The following is a 23,169-nucleotide window of genomic DNA, read 5'->3' on the forward strand; positions in this document are numbered from 1 at the left end:
GGTGACGTGAAAGGAAACCAACCAGGCGACAAATGGACAAATGCAAGTTGGGGGCAATTAAGAAAAGAAGTTCACCGGCGGCCGGACCATGGATGCATGCAGCCCCTGCAACCTGATCCTGACTTGCAAGCTAATTAATGGCCATCAAACATAGCAATCTATCATGGATCACAAAGGACACGAGTGTACGTGATTTTTTATAGAGAATGGTATTTTTATCCGGTCACTCGAATATATGCAACCATTTTTATTTTGAGAACTTTAGAAACTTAGCCTAAGTAGAGGACTTAGTTTCTTAAATACTCAAATCTGAAATTCATGCTCCTATGGAGATTTGAACCTAAGACCTTAGGTGCTATTCAGATCACTGCAACCACTAGCCTACATGCCCCTTTCACACATGAGTGTACGTGATGGCCAGCGGCCATGTATCCTGTAGCAAATTTTGCCAATAGTTATGCGAGTATATACCTACAGTGTAGCTAGCTGTTTGATCTATATTCGCATCTCAATTTTTCATTTCTGCTTATACCTATAAGCTAACATTTGATTATTTTTTACTTCAAATGTAGAGTTGTTTTGATGTTTTTTTTATCGTAGTTTATCTTTCAGTATTAGCTTTTAGACAGCTAAGAACATATATATATAATTTATTCATAAATTATTTTAAATTTACAAATATACCGTTTAGTATTTTCTTAAAGAAAACCAAATAATCACCGGTCACCCCATTGTCATTATGTCAGGTCCGTTTTGTTCAAAAAAAAAATTATGTCAGGTCCGTCAGGATATAGTCATAAAGGGCATGGGCGCTCGCGGCCGGCGCGCCGGTCGGCGCATGTAGGGATGCCCGGCGGGCGGCACGCCGGCGACGCACGTCGTCGTCGTCGTTGCAGGCGTTGATCCATATCGATCACCAGAAAACTAGAGAGATCGAATCGAACTCGCCGAGAGTGAGATCGATCGATCGATCGAATGCGCCATGCCATTAGAGAGCAGCACAAGATCATATGTAGCTAGCGTGTGTCTGCGTGTAGGTCGCGGTGGCTGGCCGTCCGGCGGCCGGCGGCATTGATGACGATCGGTCGACGCCGATGCACGGAGGCCGGCTCTTACCGACGCCGTAGGTGGAGTAAATGCAGGCTGCCGGCCGGCCGGCCGGCCGGCTGGCTGGCTGGCCGGGGTAGCCGATCGATCGAGCTCTGCGTAACGTACACGGGTAGGCGGATTCCGCGCGGCCACTTAATTGCGTCCACTGTGGCTGTGGTGCCCAGCTACCGGCTGCTGCTGCTGCCGCCGCCGTCGTCGGTAAAACAGTTGCTTAACCGTCGGGTTAATTTTAGTTGTCCACCGAATGGGCAATATGGCAACAAAAACTTAACCTGATTGAGCTGCTGCTCGTAATGTTTTCCTTCCAAAAACATATATACATGTGCGCACGAACTTTTAACCTTAACCGATGGATATATTTTGGTTGTCGACTGCAGAAAGAGATTCCATCAAAACATGATAAATTATGAATTACATGATATCGATTGGCTGATGTCATCTCCACGAGATAGCAGGAGGACACGGGAAGGTGCGGGGGAGGCACGGAGAGTGGACGGAGATTGGCGCCGGTGACGAGGCTAGCGGAGGGGAGCAGCGCCACCCGAGATTGGCGCTGGAGGAGCGGAGACCGGCGTCGCAGGTGGAGATCGCGCTAGAGGAGGGAACCAGCGCGGCGCGCAGACGCGAGCGCGCAGGGGAGTAGCGCCGACGGAGAAGTGGTGCTGGTGCAAAGACTCTCATCTGGACGGGAATCCGTGGCGTAGATTTTCTGCATTTTTTAAATGCTAACTACGAAATTGTATTTGCAAGGAATTTTGTTCTTCAATATTACAAGATATTTATTCACGATGGAGTAATGCATGAATATATGGCTCATGCTAGGAACTAATGGTGTCTATTTGTTATATGACCCTGCAGGTATCGCGGTAATCGTCGTGTTGGGTATGGTAAGGATAATTTCACTTTAACCGTAATAACTCCAAATAAATTTTATGTATTTGCCGTTGCCATTGCATGGTAACCATGGTTAGCGCTGCGGTGTATCAATCCTTCCAACGGCGATTAGGAAAACTATTGTTATATTGCATAATACTCCCTCTATTTCATACTTAAGGCAGTTTGGGTTTATCCTAATTAAACCCATTCAAGTTTCATCAAGTTTATATATAAAAATATAATAATATTTCCAATACAAAATAAATGTACTAGAAACATAAATTGTTTGGTGGATTTAATGAAATTGTTGCAGATGTTATTATATTTTCTATAAATTTGATTAAACTTAAAAATATTGAACTCAGAGTAATTTATAATATAAAAGAGATGGAGTCACATTTTAACCATGGTCGCAGTGACCAATTAATATTTATCAATATTTTGATATAGTTGGTTCAAAAATGGGGACTAAACTTATACAACTCGCGATTCCTACTTATTGGATGTACCGTAGACACTTGTTCCAATTTGAGAGAATAATTGTACTATTTTTGCATTTTTAAATTCCAACATTGCCAATTTGGAAGGCACAATGATATTTTTTTAGCAGTAATACAATCCATGCATGCGTTCAGATCGATGCTTGTTGGTACTTATTATTCGTCGCATATATCTATGCATACAGTTGGTTAAGCTTCTACAGTCTTACTACTTGCTGTACACCTAAATTAATATTTTAGTTTTAAGATTAGTAGCAAATGCCATAGCTCTGTATAAACAAAGGTATAAAGAGAAATTTCAGATTTCAGGGAGATGTGTAGCTGTCATCGCTAGACAAACTTTCACACACTTAATTTAGAGTTTAAAATTTAGATTTTTAATTCTTTTTTAATTTTTTCCCCTGATATCTCCTGGACTCTGCTGTCTTTACCTTCTCTACAACTGTCATTAGGCAACAACTAATATTCGTTCACTAGTTTTTAAACGGAGGCACTAATTAACGACATGGAAGCATGTCTTTGTCGTATCCAAGAACACTTTCCTGCAGCCTCCTAAACAACTGAAGGCTCCTAACCTTATATATAATCACCGATTAGTTGGCTAATTGGTATTTAATCACTTGTGTGAGTGTGTTGGGTCTTCCCATCTTGCCACGTAGTAGGTCCTGATTTAGGATTCATTTTTTTCCCCCAGTGAATAATTAAGCTCATGAATTTATTATTATGTACTGAAAAAGGAGAATTATTCCCGGCCGAAAACTGTTTGCTTTGGTATATTTTTCAAGGACATTTTATAGTTCCATTCTTGAAAAAAAAAAGGAGAGGACTCCTATGATTATTGCAGGCGTCCATGAGTGTCGTTTTCTGAGAATCAAATCCTACAAGGTGACAAAGGGCACAGCATGTGTAATCTTTGATTTGACTACCACACCTTCAACCGCTAGCTCTCTCTCCTAGTGCCATAATTGTGAACTTGAGGGAAGAAGAAGCAGAGGTCCACTAATGCAATCATGGATGTTCATATAATTTTTCTACCAGTGAAGATTTAAATCCTATGTTCATATATAATTATGCATACCATAGTAGCTTCAATAGAAATTTATTAAGATCAGAGATGTATGGTTATACTATCTTTTCGGGCGGTTTATAAGATGCACTCGTTGTTGTGCATATGTTTATTTGCATGTGTGTCTCTCTATATATCTGGTGGTAGGATCTAATTTATATATATATATATATATATATATATATATATATGCTTATATGTATATATCGTATATATAAATATGTATATATATGTGTATGTATATATTCATAGGCAGATCTACCTCCCCAGGCAGCCAGTGTGGCTGCCTGGGCTTTCCGGCGTTAAACTATTGGAGGATTAGCAATTGTATGATGTAAAACAGCTTGTCCGTCGCCCAGGTTTTAAATAATTTCTGGCGTATGTATTCATGAAATATTTGTGAGAAATAATTCTTAGAGTTTGGGAAGAATCTAAAAGGACCCTTAGATGCCTTTGTCAAATCATCTGTAGCTAGCTTGTTACAGGAAGATAAATTGGCACATAATAGGGCAAACAGAGTGTAGCTCCGATCCTATTGTCGCTTTGATTTGACTATTGACGACGGCCTCCATTGGATTCGTTAGAGAGAGAAAGTATTAAGTTTAGTCTATCTGTGACAGTCGTTTTTCTCATGATATGGACATTTAATTCAAGCACAAATGTGATGTTTCACAACAAGAGTTGACCAGAGGTCAAGATAGATAGGTATGCTCTAGCTCTTGGCAGGAAGATTAAGGCCGCCGTTCGCCCCCGGCCGTAATAACCCCTTCGTTTTTCGCGCGCACGCTTTTCGGTGTATTCTTTGCAAAAAAATTTCTATAGAAAAGTTATTTTAAAAAATCATATTAATCTATTTTAATGTACTAATAATTAATAATTAATTAATCATGTACTAATCAATTACTACGTTTCCCGCACCGGCTAAGTTAACTTATCACCCCAGCAACCGAACGCGGCCTAATTTGGAATTCGTCTGGTAGCACATGTGCTTCGGCATGGGGTCCATCCTTGTGTCACTTGATCTATTTTACCCATAGTAAGATGTCATTTTCTGTATTTGTGCAACGGCCTGTTTAAAAGTTGGGTCACTGACGCATGTACAAGATAATTATGTAGATTCTCTACGAAAACAGTTTGTTGATTTTTTTTCTTGCCTTGTGTAGCCCTTGATTGGTGACTCAAGCGGTGATCCAAGCTACCAAGCATCTACCCTACCTCCTTCTCCCCTCACTGTTGCCACCATGGAAAACGTGTGGCAGCAAGGATGATGACAACAGCAACATGCTCTTTTCCCATAGGTATTATTTTCGCCTATGAATGAGTAGATTTTTAGCGAGCGAATTCATAGGCAACATTGGTCATAGTATTCATGGTTTCAGTCGAAACTTGTAGCGTAGATTTGTCACAACTCTATATGGTGGTGAGTATGGCACCCAAGTGGTGATGACGGTGTGTAGGCGGCCGAAGGTGGCAGGGAAGACTAGATCCAACTTCTAAACGGATCTGATCATGGTGAGGGTATCCATGGTGATAGTTGTGGTAGTAGCATAGGTAACTAGCGGGGGTTTTGGCCGGCATAGGTGTCGCTAGTGCAAGTGTGGTGTTAGCGCAAGTGACATCAACACAAGGTGGTTGGTCAGTTGCAAGTGGTTGCCCTAGAGGTCAGGTGACAAGGCTACTTGGTGAGGTAGAGTAAGCATCCAAAGGGATAGTTGGAGAGGTCCGTCACAAATCAGTGTACACGACCGCTAGTGCTACATTAGGCAAAAGCTAGTCGGAAGGCCTTGTGGAAGCTCATGTGGAGAGGACATGATGAGAAACAGTGTGGATGGTAGTTTATGACTACGACGAGTGGCTCTCATTTGGCTATTTGGACCATCACCCTCCCCGCGAAGCTTCTCCCCCATCTGATGGGCAATCTATTTCTAGAAATCGGTCATGGAGAGCCTCATGGCTAGGTGTGAGGTGTTAGCCTACCTAGAAGGGTTCTACTTGGTGGAAGATGAGTGTTCTTTAGCATTAATAGTGCTTATCTTGAAGTAGCATACAAGTCTCTTTGGTGAAGATGTGGTGTCTAAAGCTTCCGATGTGTGGTTTGTGTGTTACTGTGTTGGAGCAGAGTCAAAACTGTTTCGCTGGGTGTGGCAAGCTCGGGGAAAAAACATTTTCACATGGGTAGTGTTGAGGAGGTGTCGTTAAGGTGGCTTCCGTCGCTTACCTATGCAGGGTGCTAGGGCATAGTCAAAACTGCTTACGAAGGTGGCAAGCTTGACTACGGTAACCCTCAACTTAGTGACAAGGCTATGGAGGTTGTGATTGGTAGTTGGTGAGAGTTTTGGATAAAAGCCTTGCTTTGTCCTTGAATAGTGCAGACGATATCGACTTCTGTGGATAACATTTCCTTTCCTGAAGGTGTTGTCATATTGTTACTCATTTTTTTTAAAGATGAAAACCTACCTTTGCTTATGTATAGGCGATGTATGTGTAGCAGCGTTGCTCCTCGGAGGTTTTGCTAGAAGACTATGCTCCTATAGTTTGGTTGTTGTGGTTGATATGGCTAATGGTCGTTCATATAGAATCAGAGCTAATTATTTGAACTTACCAACAGCGACTTGGATAGGTCTCAGGAGCTATGCTGCCACAGGTTTTAGTTTTTTTCTTTTCTTTTTTTTTTTGCTTCTATTTGTGGGTACGACTGTTTTTTTAATTAACCGCATAGTTGCAAAGTTTACGGGCACGGTTCCCTTCATGAATTAGTTCAAGTCTCTTCTTAATGAATGCAAGAGCTTCATATATATACTCTTTCGACACTAATCTAATATTGCCATATTAATTGACTCAATATTTTTCCCTACGGATTGATAATTCACGAATCATGCATAAGACTAGTGTGATTACATATATATAGATTCAACTGTTTTATTGGATGATTGGCTCCTTGTGATCCGACGCTGCAAAAGGATGGTTGGCTCCTGTAAGAGTAAGTATAATAGCAGGCTATAAGCCGGCTATATGCTTATGTGGAGGAGAGAGTGGATGAGAGAATGTGTAAGCAAGATGTTAGCTTGTAGCCAGCTTGGGCACAAGAACCAAGAAATTCTGTGAGAGTAACATGTGAGTCCTGTATTAATGATGAAGAGCTAACTAGTATATACGTGGGCTAAAAGAAGGCTATAAGAAGCCTTATAGCTAGCTTGTTAATTATATTATTAACGTTACTCTAAAGAGAACCGAGAATCTAATTTGAGCTCAGACACCAGAACTAACGTAACTAATTAACGGCCTTTTGCAAATTGATGAATGGGAACCATGGCCGTACGTTGGAAGTATGACACGTATAGAGGCTGTGGCCTTTTGGACAGCTGGGGTTGCAGTAGTGGCCAAACGCAATCTATGGCTAATGGTAGTAGCCGCCACCAACGCCTGAATCAGCGAAGAGATCGAGTCAATATAAGATAAGATAAGTGTGTGCAGATAATGTAGACACTACGTGTAAGTGCGATGGACAAATGAAATCTTTGCCGGTTGATTGTACGAGGGTTTCGTTTCGTTATTCCGTTGTAGGCTAAGCACGATTTCCCCTACCATTGTTGTAATTAACCATGAGATTTAATTTCTCTATTTTATATTATAAAGTTATCTTGTGTTTATTTTCTACGGCCTTCAAAAGCTCGCTCAGGGACTACGATTAATGGCAGATACGTCCTCTTGCTTTGTTGCTGGATCAGCAAAACCCCACACTCTCTCTCTCTTTCTCTCTCAATGAGAATGGACTAGAATGGAAAAATCTGGCAGCGCCTTTTATTCGGGTGCCCGACAGCAGGGCCGGCAGACGCTCGAGCTCCGCTATTTCTGTTAAAGTCATAGGAGCCTTACTCAGGCCGTTCTAAAATTTTATGGCAAAAATCAATAGAAAGAAGAACTAAAACTCTAACATATTTAGACCCCTTTAATAACATTGGATAAATTCGCCACTGGCTGACAATACCAGCTTTCCTCATGTGAGAGCTCTAGAAGGATATGCAACATTGTTTGCTCAATTTAGTGAGAGAACTCATGATGAAATTCAGAACAAGCATGCAACATAATTTTTTATTTTCTGTTTAAATTTAGAACAAGCGTCCATACACCAGGCGATAAAAACATATAGATAGGCTAGTGGGTAATTTGTGGTATGGTTTCTCAGTCGTATTTTTATGATGCCTAAGGCCAAGCTAAGGGGATACATCGAACTAAAACTCTTAAAACTCTTTATCATTGATCAATATATTTCACTTAGATGATCAATATATTTCACTTAGAAACTTGACTATGGAATGTTTTTATTAGCTATAAAGAGTGATTGGCTCGACTACGTCAATTGCTATTATCAAAATAAACAAGACTACGTCAATTGCTTCTAACTTGCTCGCTTGCTTACTTATGAACAATTTATGTTGATCAATATATAAATTTAAATATAGCCAAAACATCTTACAATGCTATTATCCAAAAAAAATACGTCAATTGCTCCTAACTTGCTCGCTTGCTTACTTATGAACAATGTACGTTGATCAATATATAAATTTAAATATAGCTAAAAGGTCTTACGATATGAAAGAAAGAGATGGAGTAATTAATATGATTAATGAACATTTTCTGAACACACTTAATTAATGAGAACTAATTAGACGAGTTGAATCAACACACCAAACAGCAAAAAGGCCACCGTTTTTTCTAACTCCTTCGCTCGCTTTCTCCTCCGGCCGTCCGATCCGATCGATTTTGATGAAATCCAACGGCCAACCGGAGACAAAGATATTGCCCACATGCATCCACCCCTCATCCGTCCAACTCACCCACGCCGAGACAAAGCCTCTACTCGGGCCCCACCCGCCAGTCCCCGACAAGTGGGCCCCATGCCCCTGCCACGTGGCCCCGTCCCCCCTCCTATATATGCCCCCCCTCGCGCGCATTGCCTCATCGTCTACCTCCGTCCATCTCTCTCTCTCTCTCTCTCTCTCTCTCTCTCTAAGCTTCTGTCTCTAGCTTGCTAGGTTAGGTAGCTAGGTGGGGGGTTTGGGGTTGGGTGCGGGTGCGAGTGCGATGGCGAAGGGCGGGCTGAGCAAGCTGAAGTGCATGATTAAGCGGTGGCACTCGTCGAGCAGGATCTCGCGCACGCCGTCGGGGTGCTCGGCGGGGTCGACGTCGGCGCGCTCGCACGGCGGCGGGGGGCGCGTCGGGGGCGAGGAATGGGGGCGGAGCGTCCTGGCGGGCGGCGGCGGCGGCGGCAGCGGGGGAGGGGGAGCTGGGGGCGGCCTCGGCGGCGGCCGCGGCGGGTCGGTGTCGTTCCACGGCGCGGACGGCGTGCCCCCGGGGCTCCACCCGGTCTACGTCGGCAAGTCACGCCGCCGCTACCTCATCGCCGCCGACCTGGTCGGCCACCCGATGTTCCAGAACCTCGTCGACCGCTCCGGCGGGGGCGGAGTGGGCGCCGGCGGCGGCACCGTCGTCGGCTGCGAGGTCGTGCTGTTCGAGCACCTCCTCTGGATGCTGGAGAACGCCGACCCGCAGCCGGAGTCTCTCGACGAGCTCGTCGAGTACTACGCGTGCTGACCGCCTACCTGCGATCGACAATACTCCGGCGGCGGTGGCCGGCGCCGTTGAGCTCGCCGGAGTCGGAGGCTTCTAGAAGGGGCAATTTGGTAATTCGGTTTGTTCTTTCTTTTTCCCTCTCTTTATTTGAGGCTAGGGGTAGAGTTGTAATATACGCAAAGCTACGAGGGCAAGTAGCAAAATGTTTGGAGATTTAGTTAACCTTGGGGTGTTTGTGGTAAGCTGGAGATTAGCAGTGTAATTACCGTGCACCCAAGTTAAATGCTCTCTTGGAGCAGTTAATTAATTTTCTCTAATGCTGGATGTAATAATAGTTTGCTTCTTATATCTTCTTCTTCTTCTTCTTCTTCTTTTCTTCATGTTTAATTTTAATAAGAGTTTAGGGATCAATTTGTATCCATGTACATTCCACCATTATATAAACTCCATGATCATCTCTTCCCAGATTCCTCTCCATCATTTGAGATTATTGGCTGGGTAATTGAAGGTATTTTTTCCACTTGATCCATGCTAATAAAATCACTTGCCACTTAATTAATTTGTCCCACAAAGACAAACAACACACACAGCTGGATTCCTAAGCAATATGCATATACTATAAAGCAACTTTGATCAAGCTCCATGATTGGTTACCCAATTATTACGTTGCATGGCAAAAGCATCATATATAATAACTTGATTAATGATCACCAAACTGATGATATAAAAAAATTAATCAGAAGGAAGGTTTAAGTAAGAGTTTGGTGCACAGTTAGATGAGTGTAAAGTCCCTCGCTGTCATGGGGCATTCTTTTCTTTTCTTCTACCTTACCCTTGCACGCTTAATTAGTTAGTTATCATCATCCTCTGCCTTGACTGGATAATGACAACCTTTTAGACATGCATAATGAATTTTGGACAGAGTACTAGCTAGGGCCATTTAAGCTGGTAGGTAAAGGAAAGCATTTTGGTCCCCTGAATCGTTGGACCACTTTAATCACCCATGTTATAGTAATTAGTGCTACATGATACGCCCTAGATTAAATTAGGTTGAACCAAGAACCTATATGTATGCTCTGAAAATTGTACTGAACGCTTTCCCTTCGAGAAGGTATGGTTAGTACTAAGCTGAACTTTCACTATCATATTTTCGTTTATACTTATACTTATAAGTCAAAATTTAAATTTTTATACCGTTGATTTTTGGGGTTTTATCGTGGTTTATTTTCTAACTTTGGGTTTAAGATCACTCGGAACACGAATATAAAAGTTTATTAATCTGACATGTATTATGAAGATATTTCAATAATAAGACACAACATCAGTATTGGATAGCAACTTCCACATATAAGAGAAAACATGAATATTTGTACCGTTAGATTGTAGCGGTCCACATTATCACGGTAGGGATTAATTGAATGATGTAGCTGTTTGCAATATAAATACAGAAGCAATAGTTTTATTAAAAAAGAATTATGGAATGCTACATGATGGCTTAGGGGTGATGGTACGGTTTATTTGTAAACGAAAAATAATTTATGAATAAAATTTTTATATTTATGTTCTTAGTGATCTAAAAGGCAAGACTGGAAAACAAACTACGATAAAAAAAAACCTCTAAAATCAAATCCAAAACTATTGTTAAAAATCTAAATTTTAGTTTATAAACATAAACCGAAGCGAAAAAATGGGGGTGGTCTTCTCTAGCTCTGGAATTCTGTCCCATCAGATTTGTTGCCAGTTTATGCTCATTATTACTATTACTTGTGGCCTCTACCATTGATTCATATTTTGTGCTATGGCTGTTCCTTGCAGGAATGAGTTCCAGAAGATGTATATGATCAGACCCGAACTGGCAATCCAAGTAGCTGGAAGATCTCACCAGGAAGATGACGGAATGCAGCGGAAAGTCTGGATGAACACTGCACCCTTCTCTGCTATTGTAGGTGCCGGATGCTGGTCAATACCATTGCCTAGCATCAACGAGTATCAAATGGTACCGATAGGATATTAGCTGATATCGATAGATGTTAGACCTAGCACTGGTCCAGTCATCGCATTATTTTAAATAAAAGGATTTCTATATCAAATATGGTTTTACCACATTTTTTAAACTCTACCTCTATGAAAGGACCGACTAGTTCAGGCATTTTTTTAAAAAAAAAACCTATAGTTTAAGGTTTACTGGGACAAGAATAATTCATGATTTCGGACTTTCTTTACGTTGTAAGGTGGATTGTGTAGATCTCTTACTCAGATTAACAGAGCATTGCAGAGAGACACAGTTTGTAAGACACAAGTCACACAACTTCAAGGCTAATAGTCCAAAGTAGAACTTGAGGCCGACAAACAAACAAGAAGCCCTATTTGTGGCTTGCACCCAGAACTGAACACATCTATCTACAAGCCTATGATGCATTAGAAAAGCATAAATTAAAACTATTAAGTGTGCACCAGTTGGTAATTTGATACAACTTTTAAGCAATAACCTGTAACTGAATGATATGTGATTTGGAGCGAGAACTTATAAACTTGTACTGCAGCTACAATGGCCGAGGATTTTGGATTGGAAACTTAACACCACGTTTCTCCAATTAAAAAACATAAAAAGTAGTTATGAAATAAATCTCACATTTTTTAATACAAGCTGATCTAAACCATGAGCTTTTAAGTTTTTTTTTTATAGAAAGAAGTCAATTAAACTGTGGAGGTTTGCCATTTAGGATACGCACGGTTATTTCTTACTGATGCTTTTGGAATGTTTTAATTTAATTTCTTTGGTTTCTCCGTGTTGGCTCGAACAAACATTATGAAATACAGGGAGTACTATAGTTAATTGCGATGCCTATGATTGATGTGGCAGGGCTATTAAGCACTAAAAGCTGTGTCGGGGACAGACTGAAAGCCTTCACTGTTGGATTAAAAGTTGGTAGGCCAATCCTTTATAGTTGGTGTTTTCTGTTACTCTTGTTACTTATTAAAAGAAGTGTTTTCAATAGAGGTAGACCCAATTAACAAGAGCCTTTAATTGACCCTCTCCTCATCCATCTAGCCCATTAAATATATACTCCTGGTTACTTTAATCTCCTTTAAGGATTTAATGATGGTTTAATTATTATTAAACTCCTGGTTACATAATGATGGTTTAATAATTAATCTCCCTGTATGAACAAGCCTCAACTAAACTTCGATTGAGGCTTTTGCTTCTGCAATTCATGACAACTGGGATGTATTTTAAAGAGTTGCATGGCATGCAAAACTAGTACTCTAAAAAATTGGTAGAAAAATCATATGTATAGTGGTTCTTTTGCTCCTAGTCATTTTCTCTGTAATTTTGGAACATTTACTTCTTTGCTAATTTGATCAAATGGCATTCCTCCTGGCTCCTGCCGATCTTTCAATGAGAGAGAGAGAGAGAGATAGAAAACGAAATGATCAACCAGGATGAGAGCTAGATGCCATTTTGCCAGTAACGTTCACTGTAGCTTCACCAGAAATGACACAGCTGATTAAATGGGAAGAGATGGTCCTGGGCTAAACTGGCCGTGGCAGTACAGATATATAGGTATGGAATTTGGGAATGTACTGTTTGAACTGATGGATTATTCATGTGAGTCTGAAAGTAGTTTTTGACAGTTTTTTGGTTCTGTTGTATAGTAGCGTTGGGTGTGCAACAGTGTGGGCTTCTGGTAGACAGTTCTGGAGCCAAGCTGCTAGCTACTCTTTTATATCTGTAGCAAAAGAATCGGTAGCCTCAGTACTGCAGAGAGCTATAGAGCCGGCCGGCTCAATCAAGTTTAGCTGGCTGCATTCAGGTAGGTTGCCTGTCCATCTCCTAAACCGACTCGAATCCGTAGCGTTGTCTGCAGTCGCAGCTCGCAACATTGCCTGCTCATAGTTTCAGAAGAAAAGGAATGATGGGAAGTGTTTATACATGAGTGTAAACATTGAGCACACAATATATTTGCCCCTACAGGTACATTGAACGAGTGAATAGTGAGATTGATGAAATTACTGCAAGAACATCAGTATCGTTGATAGTTAATAGCTAACTAACAATGCAAGCATCCGTGCTAGTTTGCAACATAAACTGTCTGTAGTTTCAGGAAAAGAAAAAGGTTTCCTCTCATTTTCCTTCCTGCGAAACTGAAGGTATAGCAACTCGTAGTACTTCAGGTTAGTTAAGGATTCGTCTCAAGCGCCACACTGCCATATATGCTACTGCTGCTTTTCTGAATTTGGCTTCTGCCAAAAAAAAAAAAAATGGCCCCAACACAGAACAACTGAACGAGCGCCATCACTGGCTAATCAGTGACTGGCAGCTTCATCGTTAACACGGGAGTGACGGCTAACAACAACGAAAAATGTTGCAGGCTGGCGGCGGCTAATAATGAACCGGTGCCTTTAATTCTTCAGGCCGCTGCATGCACAGTGCTTAATTTATTTATAATTAATTAATTGATTAATGTTCTTAGTTACTACGAGCAAACCCTTGAATAATGGCTGGTCTTCTGATGCGGATCTCTTGGATTGCGACGCTGCTAGAAGCTGCCAGCGGATGCATGCCTAAATTATCTCCTCTCTCTCTCTCCAACAGCTAAGGATCGATGCTAATTGGAGCGAGAGATGAGCGCTCTGACGCAGCATTACATCGGCTTCATCTGTCATCGTACTGCATGCGAGAATGCATGGATCAGATTGAAGCAAAGTCCTAAGATCTAGAGCATAGTAACATACATGTGCACTGTCGTCGGTAGAGATTGCTTGGTCATAAATATTTAAGGGTTAGAATAAGATTTTAGTCGAATTTTTGAAACTTTGGTCACAAATGGTTTCTCATGTTCTTACTTCTTAGATCAAAAAATTTGGTATGCACAAATTTGTCTAAAAAGGTATAGTCATAATATCATGTATTTGTTATATTTTAAAATTTTGTTCTAATGCAAAAGTGATGATCAAATTTTCGAATGAATTTGTTAAATATTTAGGGAGTAGCTATACAATATTTAATGGGTTTATTTTTTAAAAAAAATTAAATGTAACTATAGTATAATTATGCTGTAATTATCTACTCTCTCTATCTCAAAATATTATAACATCTCTCATAAATTTGTAGTAGAAATGATGTTACTTTTAGAGCGAAGTAAATTATAACTACGGAAATTTTACGATCCTCAAGTAACTCGAGGTTAGGGGTGGACAAAAAGAGAAAAGAGACTGAACCAAAAAGACTGAGGTTGGATCATCAATTCGGTGCTAGGTAGTGAAAGACCAACTTTTATTCGGTCAATTCGGTTAGTCTTCTTGGTTGAACTGAAAATATTGAATTAACAGAAAAGTTGTCCAAATTCAATCTACAATCCACTAAGTTCAATAGGATTCACCTCTAATTTTCACACCCTACTCCTTCATACAACCCAATAAGAGTCTTTACTCGGTGTGCTTGTGAATTTATTTTATGATTCTTGTATTAAAAATTTCTATGATTTCTTTGCATATATGAAGTTGACAAATTTCATTCATGACCGAGACAAAGACCAAATTGTTTGATTCTCATTTTTTTTTTCACAAGAACAGTCGGTCCCAAGTTTATAGTGATCGAAATTTAATTGAAGACCAAAAGATCGAGATCAAAATCATCGAATGTCCACCCCTAATCGAGGTATCAAATTTTTAATACAAGTTTTGGTTCCTTGGGAAGTTTTTATGCTACATGAGAAAACAACAGATTTAGCAAAAACCAAGCGACATACTTGTAAATAAAAATAATTGTTAATAAATTTTTTATATATGTATTCTTAGTGATCTAAAAGCCAAGACTAAACTTTGATAAAAAAACCTTCAGATTAACTTTAAACTTAAGATTAAAAAATTTAAATTTTAAATTATAAGCTTAAGTAGTTGAAGTCAAGTTCAGATAAGACATGCTTACGTATGTGTATCAATCAAGTCCACAGAGACCAGCCATATAGGAGTATATATACGTCAACTGTCACCGATGTTCAGCAAGAACCAATGACAAGCTAGAAGATCATATTGCCCTGCTAGCTCTTTGTCTACACACAAATAACTAAATATATAAAACTCGAAAATCAACTAAAGTTGCTTTATAATTTTTTTTCAAAAAAACCCATACGAATAAATTTTACTTAAAAATCGTACCGTCCAACAACCTATATAGAAGCGAAACACCCCATACTCCGCAGTTGAAAGCACGTGCGCGCGCGGCGGCCGGCCTACGGTTGAACCGTCGCTGTACACAGCAATACGTCCGTCCGTCCACGCGCCGCCGGCGACGTTTCCATGTGCGCGCGGCCGCGGAACACGGGCGGCGCGCGACAGCAACGCCAGGATAGAAAGGAGGGGAAAGAAGAAGAAAAAAAAACACACGGCTAAAGTTAATCTTCGTAAGAGCGCATATATATCAGCATTATTTCTATATAGAAAATTTTCACGTGAAAAAGCACGTACCGACCACGTCTCGGCGCACACAATTTACACCGGTAGGTCGCGCTTGGCTTTCCGGCCCTGTGCGCCTCGGCGGCGTGCACACTAGTTGCATCGATCGACCAGTAGTCCGTCCAGTACTACGACTACCAGTACGACACTGTGTGCGCCACACTGTTGTCGTGTCACTTTAAATTTTTTTGTCGCCGGAGAACACCTGCACTCTCAGCTGGTTCGTCGTTGCCGGCCCGCTCATTAACTCCTCGGACCGTTATTTCTGGGCGTACGTACGTCACGCCCGCATTTTTTTCCCCCGGCTCTACCGACAATTGTCAGTACATCACACATTCATCGCAGATAGATGCATGCACGAATTAACACACACGATCGGCAAATGGATGGGGGTGATTGCCAAACCGTAGATTTGCAAACAAAAATATTAATTCTGAAGATGAAAAATAAAATTTGGTGGAAAAAATCTTAAAATTAACTTTATAAGATTGAAAATTTTAAATTAAGATTATAAATGTAAACATAAGCTAAAAGATTAGATGAACACAAACATCATGGTTTAGAGAGAGCCTTTTCTTTTTTTTTTTCCTTTTCCTTTTTCTCTGCTACGACGACACTACTACTAGTGTCGAATATCTCTGGGGAGCATGTGCTTTCACTCCCGGCCTGCAACAACCACCCTTTGCCTGGCCATTCAATCCCACTCCCATCGCTGAATCGGGGCTCGGCTCGGGTTGGGTCTCCCCACCACGATCCCCATGGCAGCAGCGGCGGCGGCGGCGGAAAGAAACGGCAGCCACACGACAAGCAGCAGCAGCAGCAGCAGCAGCAGCCTGTACGTACGTGCATCGCCGCCGCTAGCCGCTGGCCGCTGGCCGCTGCAGGTTGGTTTCGTATGTATATATCGTCTAGGGTTTTACCACTAGTGGTAGTTGCTACAATGAGTTGAGTGATCGAGTGAGTACGTACTCAGTACGACGATCTGGTACATGAATACATACAACTGAGAGCTATGAATGTACTGTGCCTTGAGTACAGCAGCATTGAATATGTACTTTGGAGGAGTAGTGGTGTGGTAGTGATACTGTATGCTTCATCATTGAAGAAGTGTACATGATTGATTGACGGTATCGTTGTTTCGCTAAAACTAAAAATAAATAAGACGGTTTATTAATAGTTAAATAGAATTTATAGGTAAAAATTTTATCCGTATTAGTGATCTAAGGAAACGTTGAAAAATATATTAGTATAAGAAAAGGAATCCTAAAATTTTAAATTTTAACTTATAAGCATAAGCATTTGCGAACCTACTTTGTGCTTCCCGGGATCCTCGGACTCTGGGTAAATTATTCAACTATTACTAAATTATATCATATTAATTAGTGTATAAATATAAAAATTAAATAATTAGTACGTATTGAATCCTGGTAATTTCTAAGCATAAGGATACAGGTTCTGACGTAAGTGCGAGGGCATCGGTGCCATCCGTGGCATCGGATAGGAAAAATATAGGATAGATCTGTGGGTGGACATACATGGGCTACATTTTGTTTGGGCTTTATTTCTTACTGGGCTGATCTGCAGAAACTAGGCTTGCCCGTTGGAGTTGGGCCGCCCAATTCCCAAACGTACGTGGGCTTTGATGTGTGTGTGCGCGCTCCTCCTGTGTCCTGTCGACTTGACTTTGCCGTTGGTTGCGGCGGAAGCTATATGCGTGGTTGATCTTTTTTTTCTCTTTTTCAAAAAAAAAAAGTCAACACCGACGGCGGAGAAGACGCTAGTTGTAGTCAAGCAGGGAGCAGGAGATTGAATGAACTAAAATTATTATTTTTTCTGGAACGAGGTGATCGATATTTATATAGTCTGTCCGTCTTTTAATTAAAGAGTTATTTTACAGTTCTTAATAAGGTGTATTAGTAGGTATTATTTTTTTATAAAAATTTTCATACTTCTTGATATCGTATTAAATTTTACATTAAAATTTTGGTACCTCTAGATACCTAATTAAGGACTGTATAATTGCTCTTAAATAAAAGTATTACACCCTCTTTGTTTTATATTATATAACTTTATAATCTTATATAAATTTATTCATAAACAGAAAAATTGCCACCGAGTTTCTGACGTAGGAAGATAGAAAAGGATAAATTGAAAACGCTGGCAACAACCGAAAACTCCAGGCCGTACGTTCAACTGGAGGAACTTGACACACGCTGGCAGTCATCATCGCGCGAGTCACATGAATGTATGATTCACAGAATAGTTTATTCACAGATTCATCTTAACTCACAAATCACAACAACATACTCCACAATCCATTAGATCTTGTGATTGTTACAAACATTTTTTTTAATTAAACTTCTAAAGGGTATGATGTAACAAAAAAAAATCTAGCAGAAAATATAAACACCCCCGAGAAGTCAGATGTGTTTGTAGTTATCTTGCCCCGTAAGTCTATTCATACGAAAAATCCATGAAAGTCATAAATTTTAATTATTTTAGTTAAAAGCTCGTAGTTGGATCTAGACCGGAACAACCGATCCATCACACGGCAAGCACTGACCTACTCGATCTTTTAGTCGGTGATACACTCTTATCCTTAACTGGCTAGGTGTGCCTCCGGCGCGAATAAATTAGAGTGTTAAAAAAACCATCATGAATAAATATTAAATAGGGTTTGATATTATATTATGTTATGTATTGCAATGATCTTTATGGTGTGTATACATAAGAGATACTTTGTCCGTTTTATATAAGATGTTTAATTTTTTTTACAATGTTTGATCATTTGTCTTATTCAAAAAATATAAAAATATTATATAGTTTGCTTGTGATTTATTTTATTATCAAAAGAACTTTAAGCACAACTTGTTATTTTTTATATTTGTATAAATTTTTAAATAAGACGAATGGTTAAACGTTACGACCAAAAAAGTCGAACATCTTACGTTATGAAACGGAGGTAATAGATAGAGTATAGGGAGATAGATATTTGGAGTGTATATGTAGTTTTGTGATACAAGAACTTTAATCTATATTTTTATGATAAATTCACTGCTAAATCTATAGTTTTATTTTGGGATAATTTGTTCGAAGCACCCGTAGTTCCGTGAAATTTCCAAAAAGAGAAAAGTGTATCAACTAACGCATTATTGCCTCGTAGGAATTTCGGTTTTCTTCTAGTGAAACTGTTACAATCAACAGCGTACGTAGTACAAGAAAATGCATTATCATTACAAGTTTACAGTAATCATCACCGTCAACGAATTACGATGCGTGCATGATTCTGACGACTCTGTTCCCCTTCTGCATTAGACGATCAATCACATCCATAATTCATATGCTAATATAATTAAACTCTGAAGCTAAATAATCAACGAATTGATTGATGGTATAGCTAATCGCGAAGCATGCCGTCGACGACAACGGCGTCGGCGTCACCGGCGCCGGCGGAGGCGGGGGCGAGGCCCTTGTCGTGGCGCTCGACGCACTGGAGGATGTACTTGAAGGTCTCGGTCTCGCAGGGGATGGCGAGCGCGCCCTCGTGCCGGAACCCGAACTCCTCCTCGGCCTTCTCCAGCAGCAGCCGGAACACCGGGTGGCCGAGGTACCCCGTCGGGATGACGAACCGCCGCTGCTCCGGCCCCACGTACACCGGGCAGTACCCCCTCGGCACGTCCGCCGGCGGCTCCGGGCTCTGGCAGCTCTCGTCGTCCGAGTCCACCGTCACCGTCCTCTGCAGCCGCCGCATCACGAACGGCGGTATCGCCGCCGCCGCCGGAGCATCCACCACTCCTTCCTCCACCTCCTCCTCTTCCTCTTCCTCTCCACCTTTCGCCCCCATCGCCATGGCCTGCCACTTGTGCAGCAGCTCCCGCAGCCGCGTGATCTGCTTCATCCCCGTCGTCGTCGTCGCCGTCGCCGCCGCCGCGGCCACCTTCACGCCGGCGCCGCCGTCGTCGCCCATTGCGCACAGCTAGCAGCTGGTGGATCTTGTCGCTGATCGAGCTGGAGACGATGAGCTAGCTGAACACAACGATCGATCGAGAGCTAGCAAATTAAACCGATGGATGGATCGAGAGGACGGCATGCGAGAGTGGGCATGTGATTATATAATCGGTGCTCGTACTCGTACGCGGCCATGGCCATGGGAGGGTAACATGGCAAGCTTGCTTAGCTAGCTGCATCAAGAGATTCCATGAATTCTCCACATTATTAAAAACGTACAATTCGATAAACAATTCATTGGATGAGACCGCGGCGTGTAGCTCAAGAATGCTTTGTGTTTGATCCGTCCTGCTGAACTGTTCAGACACAAAATTTAAAAAGATTTCGAAAAAAGTATATGTATTATTTTGTTGCTGCCTTGCAAGCGAAGCAGGAATAAATATCAAATCGATTCCGGATTTCACTGATCAGGTTGGCGCAATCGCCAATTATGGAGTTGTGCTTAATTCACACTCCTTTTTTTATCTGTACTGGAACTAACTGAGGCTGCAGGCTGTGTGCGCTGGAAATTAAATATTTTTTCTGCTAAGTACGGACTTTAATTTATTTTATGTATGGCCTGGAACATGCCTGCATGATTGTGTTTGATTGGCGCCAGGTTAGAACACGATGGATCAGGAATTCGGTATTAATTATACGCCGGTGCATCCATCTATACTATATTTTCCAGCTTTTTTTAAAAAGCACAAACAATACATATAGAAAAAATTTATTCATAAATTGCTTTTATTTGATTAGTTCGATTTTTCCCCGATGATTAGCTCAACCAACAAACCATTTTGCACGTACATTACTAGGTCTACTGTGTGCATCCATCCAGCAGATAAAAAAATATTCGCATTTCCTGTATGGTTTGAGTCATTAATTGATCAGTTATTTATTTTATTTTTGGCCCAACATGACCAGGACAGAACCCCCAAAGCATGCACTGACCACACACTGAGTGCTGCTCTGATCCCTGAAACAATTCTCTAAATAACTAATGACCTGGGGGCACGCAAGCAAGCCTGCCTGCGTATATGCATTGCATGCAGATGTAATTGATGATAGCTAGGCTATATATTAACTAAAGCAAGCATGCATGTCCCAAACTTTACATTACTTGACGAGCCAAACAGCCGTTTAAGGGCATTCTCAACCCATAACACTGGATATAGTTTCTATAAACTCCACGTCATCAAAAAACTAGTACTAGACACTACTCTTTCAATGTAAACACCACTATTCTATATTTCAATTTAATACTACTTATCTCACATGGTATCTTGAATGTTGTGTAGAAACCATGTCTCATGCAAGACATGGTTTCATTCTCTTTCCTTATTTATTCACTTGTCACATCATCTTTTATCCTAGATGACAACTTAATTAATGTTATGCACACCATCCTAGTCATTGGGTTAGAAATGCAACACAGCATCATCGCAAATTAAACCGTTTCTTATTAATTAGTATGATGATTAAACTACGTACACACGAAAGGACACGTACGTGGCCGGCCGGTGTTCTCATGCTAGCTAGCTAGATCTTCAGAGATAAGGACAGCGGCGTCGCCTTGGAAAGGTGGCTCTGCTGCAACATGCAAACACATGACCCGGCGAGCTAGCTAGCTAAATTAAGCTAAGGTAATTAAGCAATATAGTACACTGCAAATATTCTTCAAATGTAGTACACTTAATTAGTACCTCTCGACATGTAACACAGTATATTGCACAGCTAGCTTAGCTAGCTGATTTGCGTTTTGCATGCAACGAAAGCGACGAGAGCTGGTCGATCTCATGAACCGATGGGCCAGCAGAATTTAATCGAGCAGAGATGAAACCGAGCCATGTGATGTGATGTGATGTGATACCTGGATAGGAAGGAAAGGAGCTGAGATGAGGTCGGTCGCACGATTAGTACGGCCTTAAGCCACTAATCCTGTCTTAACTTTTAAGTATATATGTTCCACTTCCAGCAGCCAGATAGTACACGTCTTTACGTGTCACGTACTCTTATGTTTCGTATATATTATATTGTTCTAAGTTAAACATCTTCAGATTTAATTAAATTCATGAAAAATTACTAACATCTACTACCCCAGTTTAGTTTCATTAAACTTCCATTGAATATACTTTTTATAGTATTCCATTGTGTTGCATATGTTGCTATATTATTTTTAACTTGATCAAATCAAAAGGGTTTAAACAAGAATAAATCCGAAGTGACATATAATACATGGACGATAAAAAAGCCACAAAATAATTTTTTAAAATAAAGTCTTAAAATTTTGGCTTATAAATAATTGCGATAGCCTTTTGCTAATGCTTTCTTGCTGTGCTGGGGCAGTTTCCAGCTATGGCTACGGATTCTTTTGGTGTTGGTACGAACTCTACGTCAGAAAAGCGAGCACCGACAAGAGAGCTAAAGTGAGCTTCTCCGAGATGAGGCCGATTCCATGATGACATATTTTGTTCGAGAATGGAGAGGAGAATAATGTTGTTGCCTTTAATTAAAGTCATGCATGCAGCCACAGTGCACGCGGTGGCTCCATTTCTACACAGCTGTACCTGTGGAAGAAATGAAGGAAAAAAAATTTCAGAGGTATTTTTAAGTTTAAGAATCAGTGCTAAGTCTTATTAATTGGGCTGAATTAAAAATGTTGTTGTAGTGTATTGTGTGTCAGAAACCTTACAGCCAGCCTGGCCCAAGCCCAAGATGTTAATTTATCTTATTCACTTTCCGGGCCCGGCCCAAAAATGAGCAGTGCTGGACTGCTAGTAGCTAGGGGATTTGTATCAAAATAGTAGGGATTTTGCATAGATTTTGGGACGGATATGGCAACATTTTATTTTACAAGAGATTAGTTGTGCTCCTTTAATTTTGATCGAAGAAATTAGAGATGAACTGAAATAAATATTACTCCCTCTTGTTTCAAATAACTGTACTAGTCACTATTTATTTGCTAACTTTGATCAGTCATCTTTTTTGAAAAAATATTATGTGTGGTATAAAAATATGTTATAGTTGTGATGTGTGCTGTAAAAAAAATACAATCATACAACTTTGTTAATTATTAACTAACCATTTAGATATTATTAATAGTCAAAGCTAAAATAATAATGGTCAAAGTAAATAAAGACGAAGCGAGTATATGAAAAGCCTATAGAATTTCTAGTCCTAACAGTAAGGGTACCTACCCTATTTTGTCTTTGGAAAGTGAAACACTACGTGCTCTCCGTATTATATATCATAAGACTTTTTAAATTTATCTATATTTATTCATATATGTGTTCTATATCTATGTCTAAATTTATTAGTATAAACAAAAATCTAGATAACATTAAAAATTTTATAATATAGAACAAAGAGAATATCGAGCGTCAGTCCATCCCCTAATTTCGTTCTTTGAAACCAAAGCTTTTCCCATGATTTAAAGAGCAAATTAAGATAATATTATCTGAAGAGGATCCAACCCAGTGTTGGCACACGCAGACGGATATATATGTGCCGAAACATCTCTCCATCGCACGAGTCACGATCAAGGCTGGTGACTCACTGCACGAACTCACCCGTACATGAGGCGACAGCACGATC

The 23,169-nt window shown here is 40.6% G+C and overlaps 2 protein-coding genes across 2 annotated transcripts; one reads left to right on the top strand and one right to left on the bottom strand.

The window, feature by feature from the left end:
- Positions 1-8,554: 8,554 nt before the first annotated feature.
- Positions 8,555-11,308, top strand: LOC102719515 (serine, glycine and glutamine-rich protein-like). The gene is made up of 2 exons (XM_006661208.3): positions 8,555-9,236; positions 10,942-11,308. The coding sequence occupies exon 1, from the start codon at positions 8,638-8,640 to the stop codon at positions 9,145-9,147; it is 510 nt and encodes a 169-aa protein (XP_006661271.2). The 5' UTR covers positions 8,555-8,637; the 3' UTR covers positions 9,148-9,236; positions 10,942-11,308.
- Positions 11,309-18,745: 7,437 nt separating this feature from the next.
- On the bottom strand, positions 18,746-19,552 carry LOC102719796. The gene has a single exon (XM_006661209.2). The coding sequence runs from the start codon at positions 19,550-19,552 to the stop codon at positions 18,983-18,985; it is 570 nt and encodes a 189-aa protein (XP_006661272.2). The 3' UTR covers positions 18,746-18,982.
- Positions 19,553-23,169: the final 3,617 nt, after the last annotated feature.

This window comes from Oryza brachyantha, chromosome 9 (assembly GCF_000231095.2).
Source record: "Oryza brachyantha chromosome 9, ObraRS2, whole genome shotgun sequence".
Lineage (NCBI taxonomy): Eukaryota > Viridiplantae > Streptophyta > Magnoliopsida > Poales > Poaceae > Oryza > Oryza brachyantha.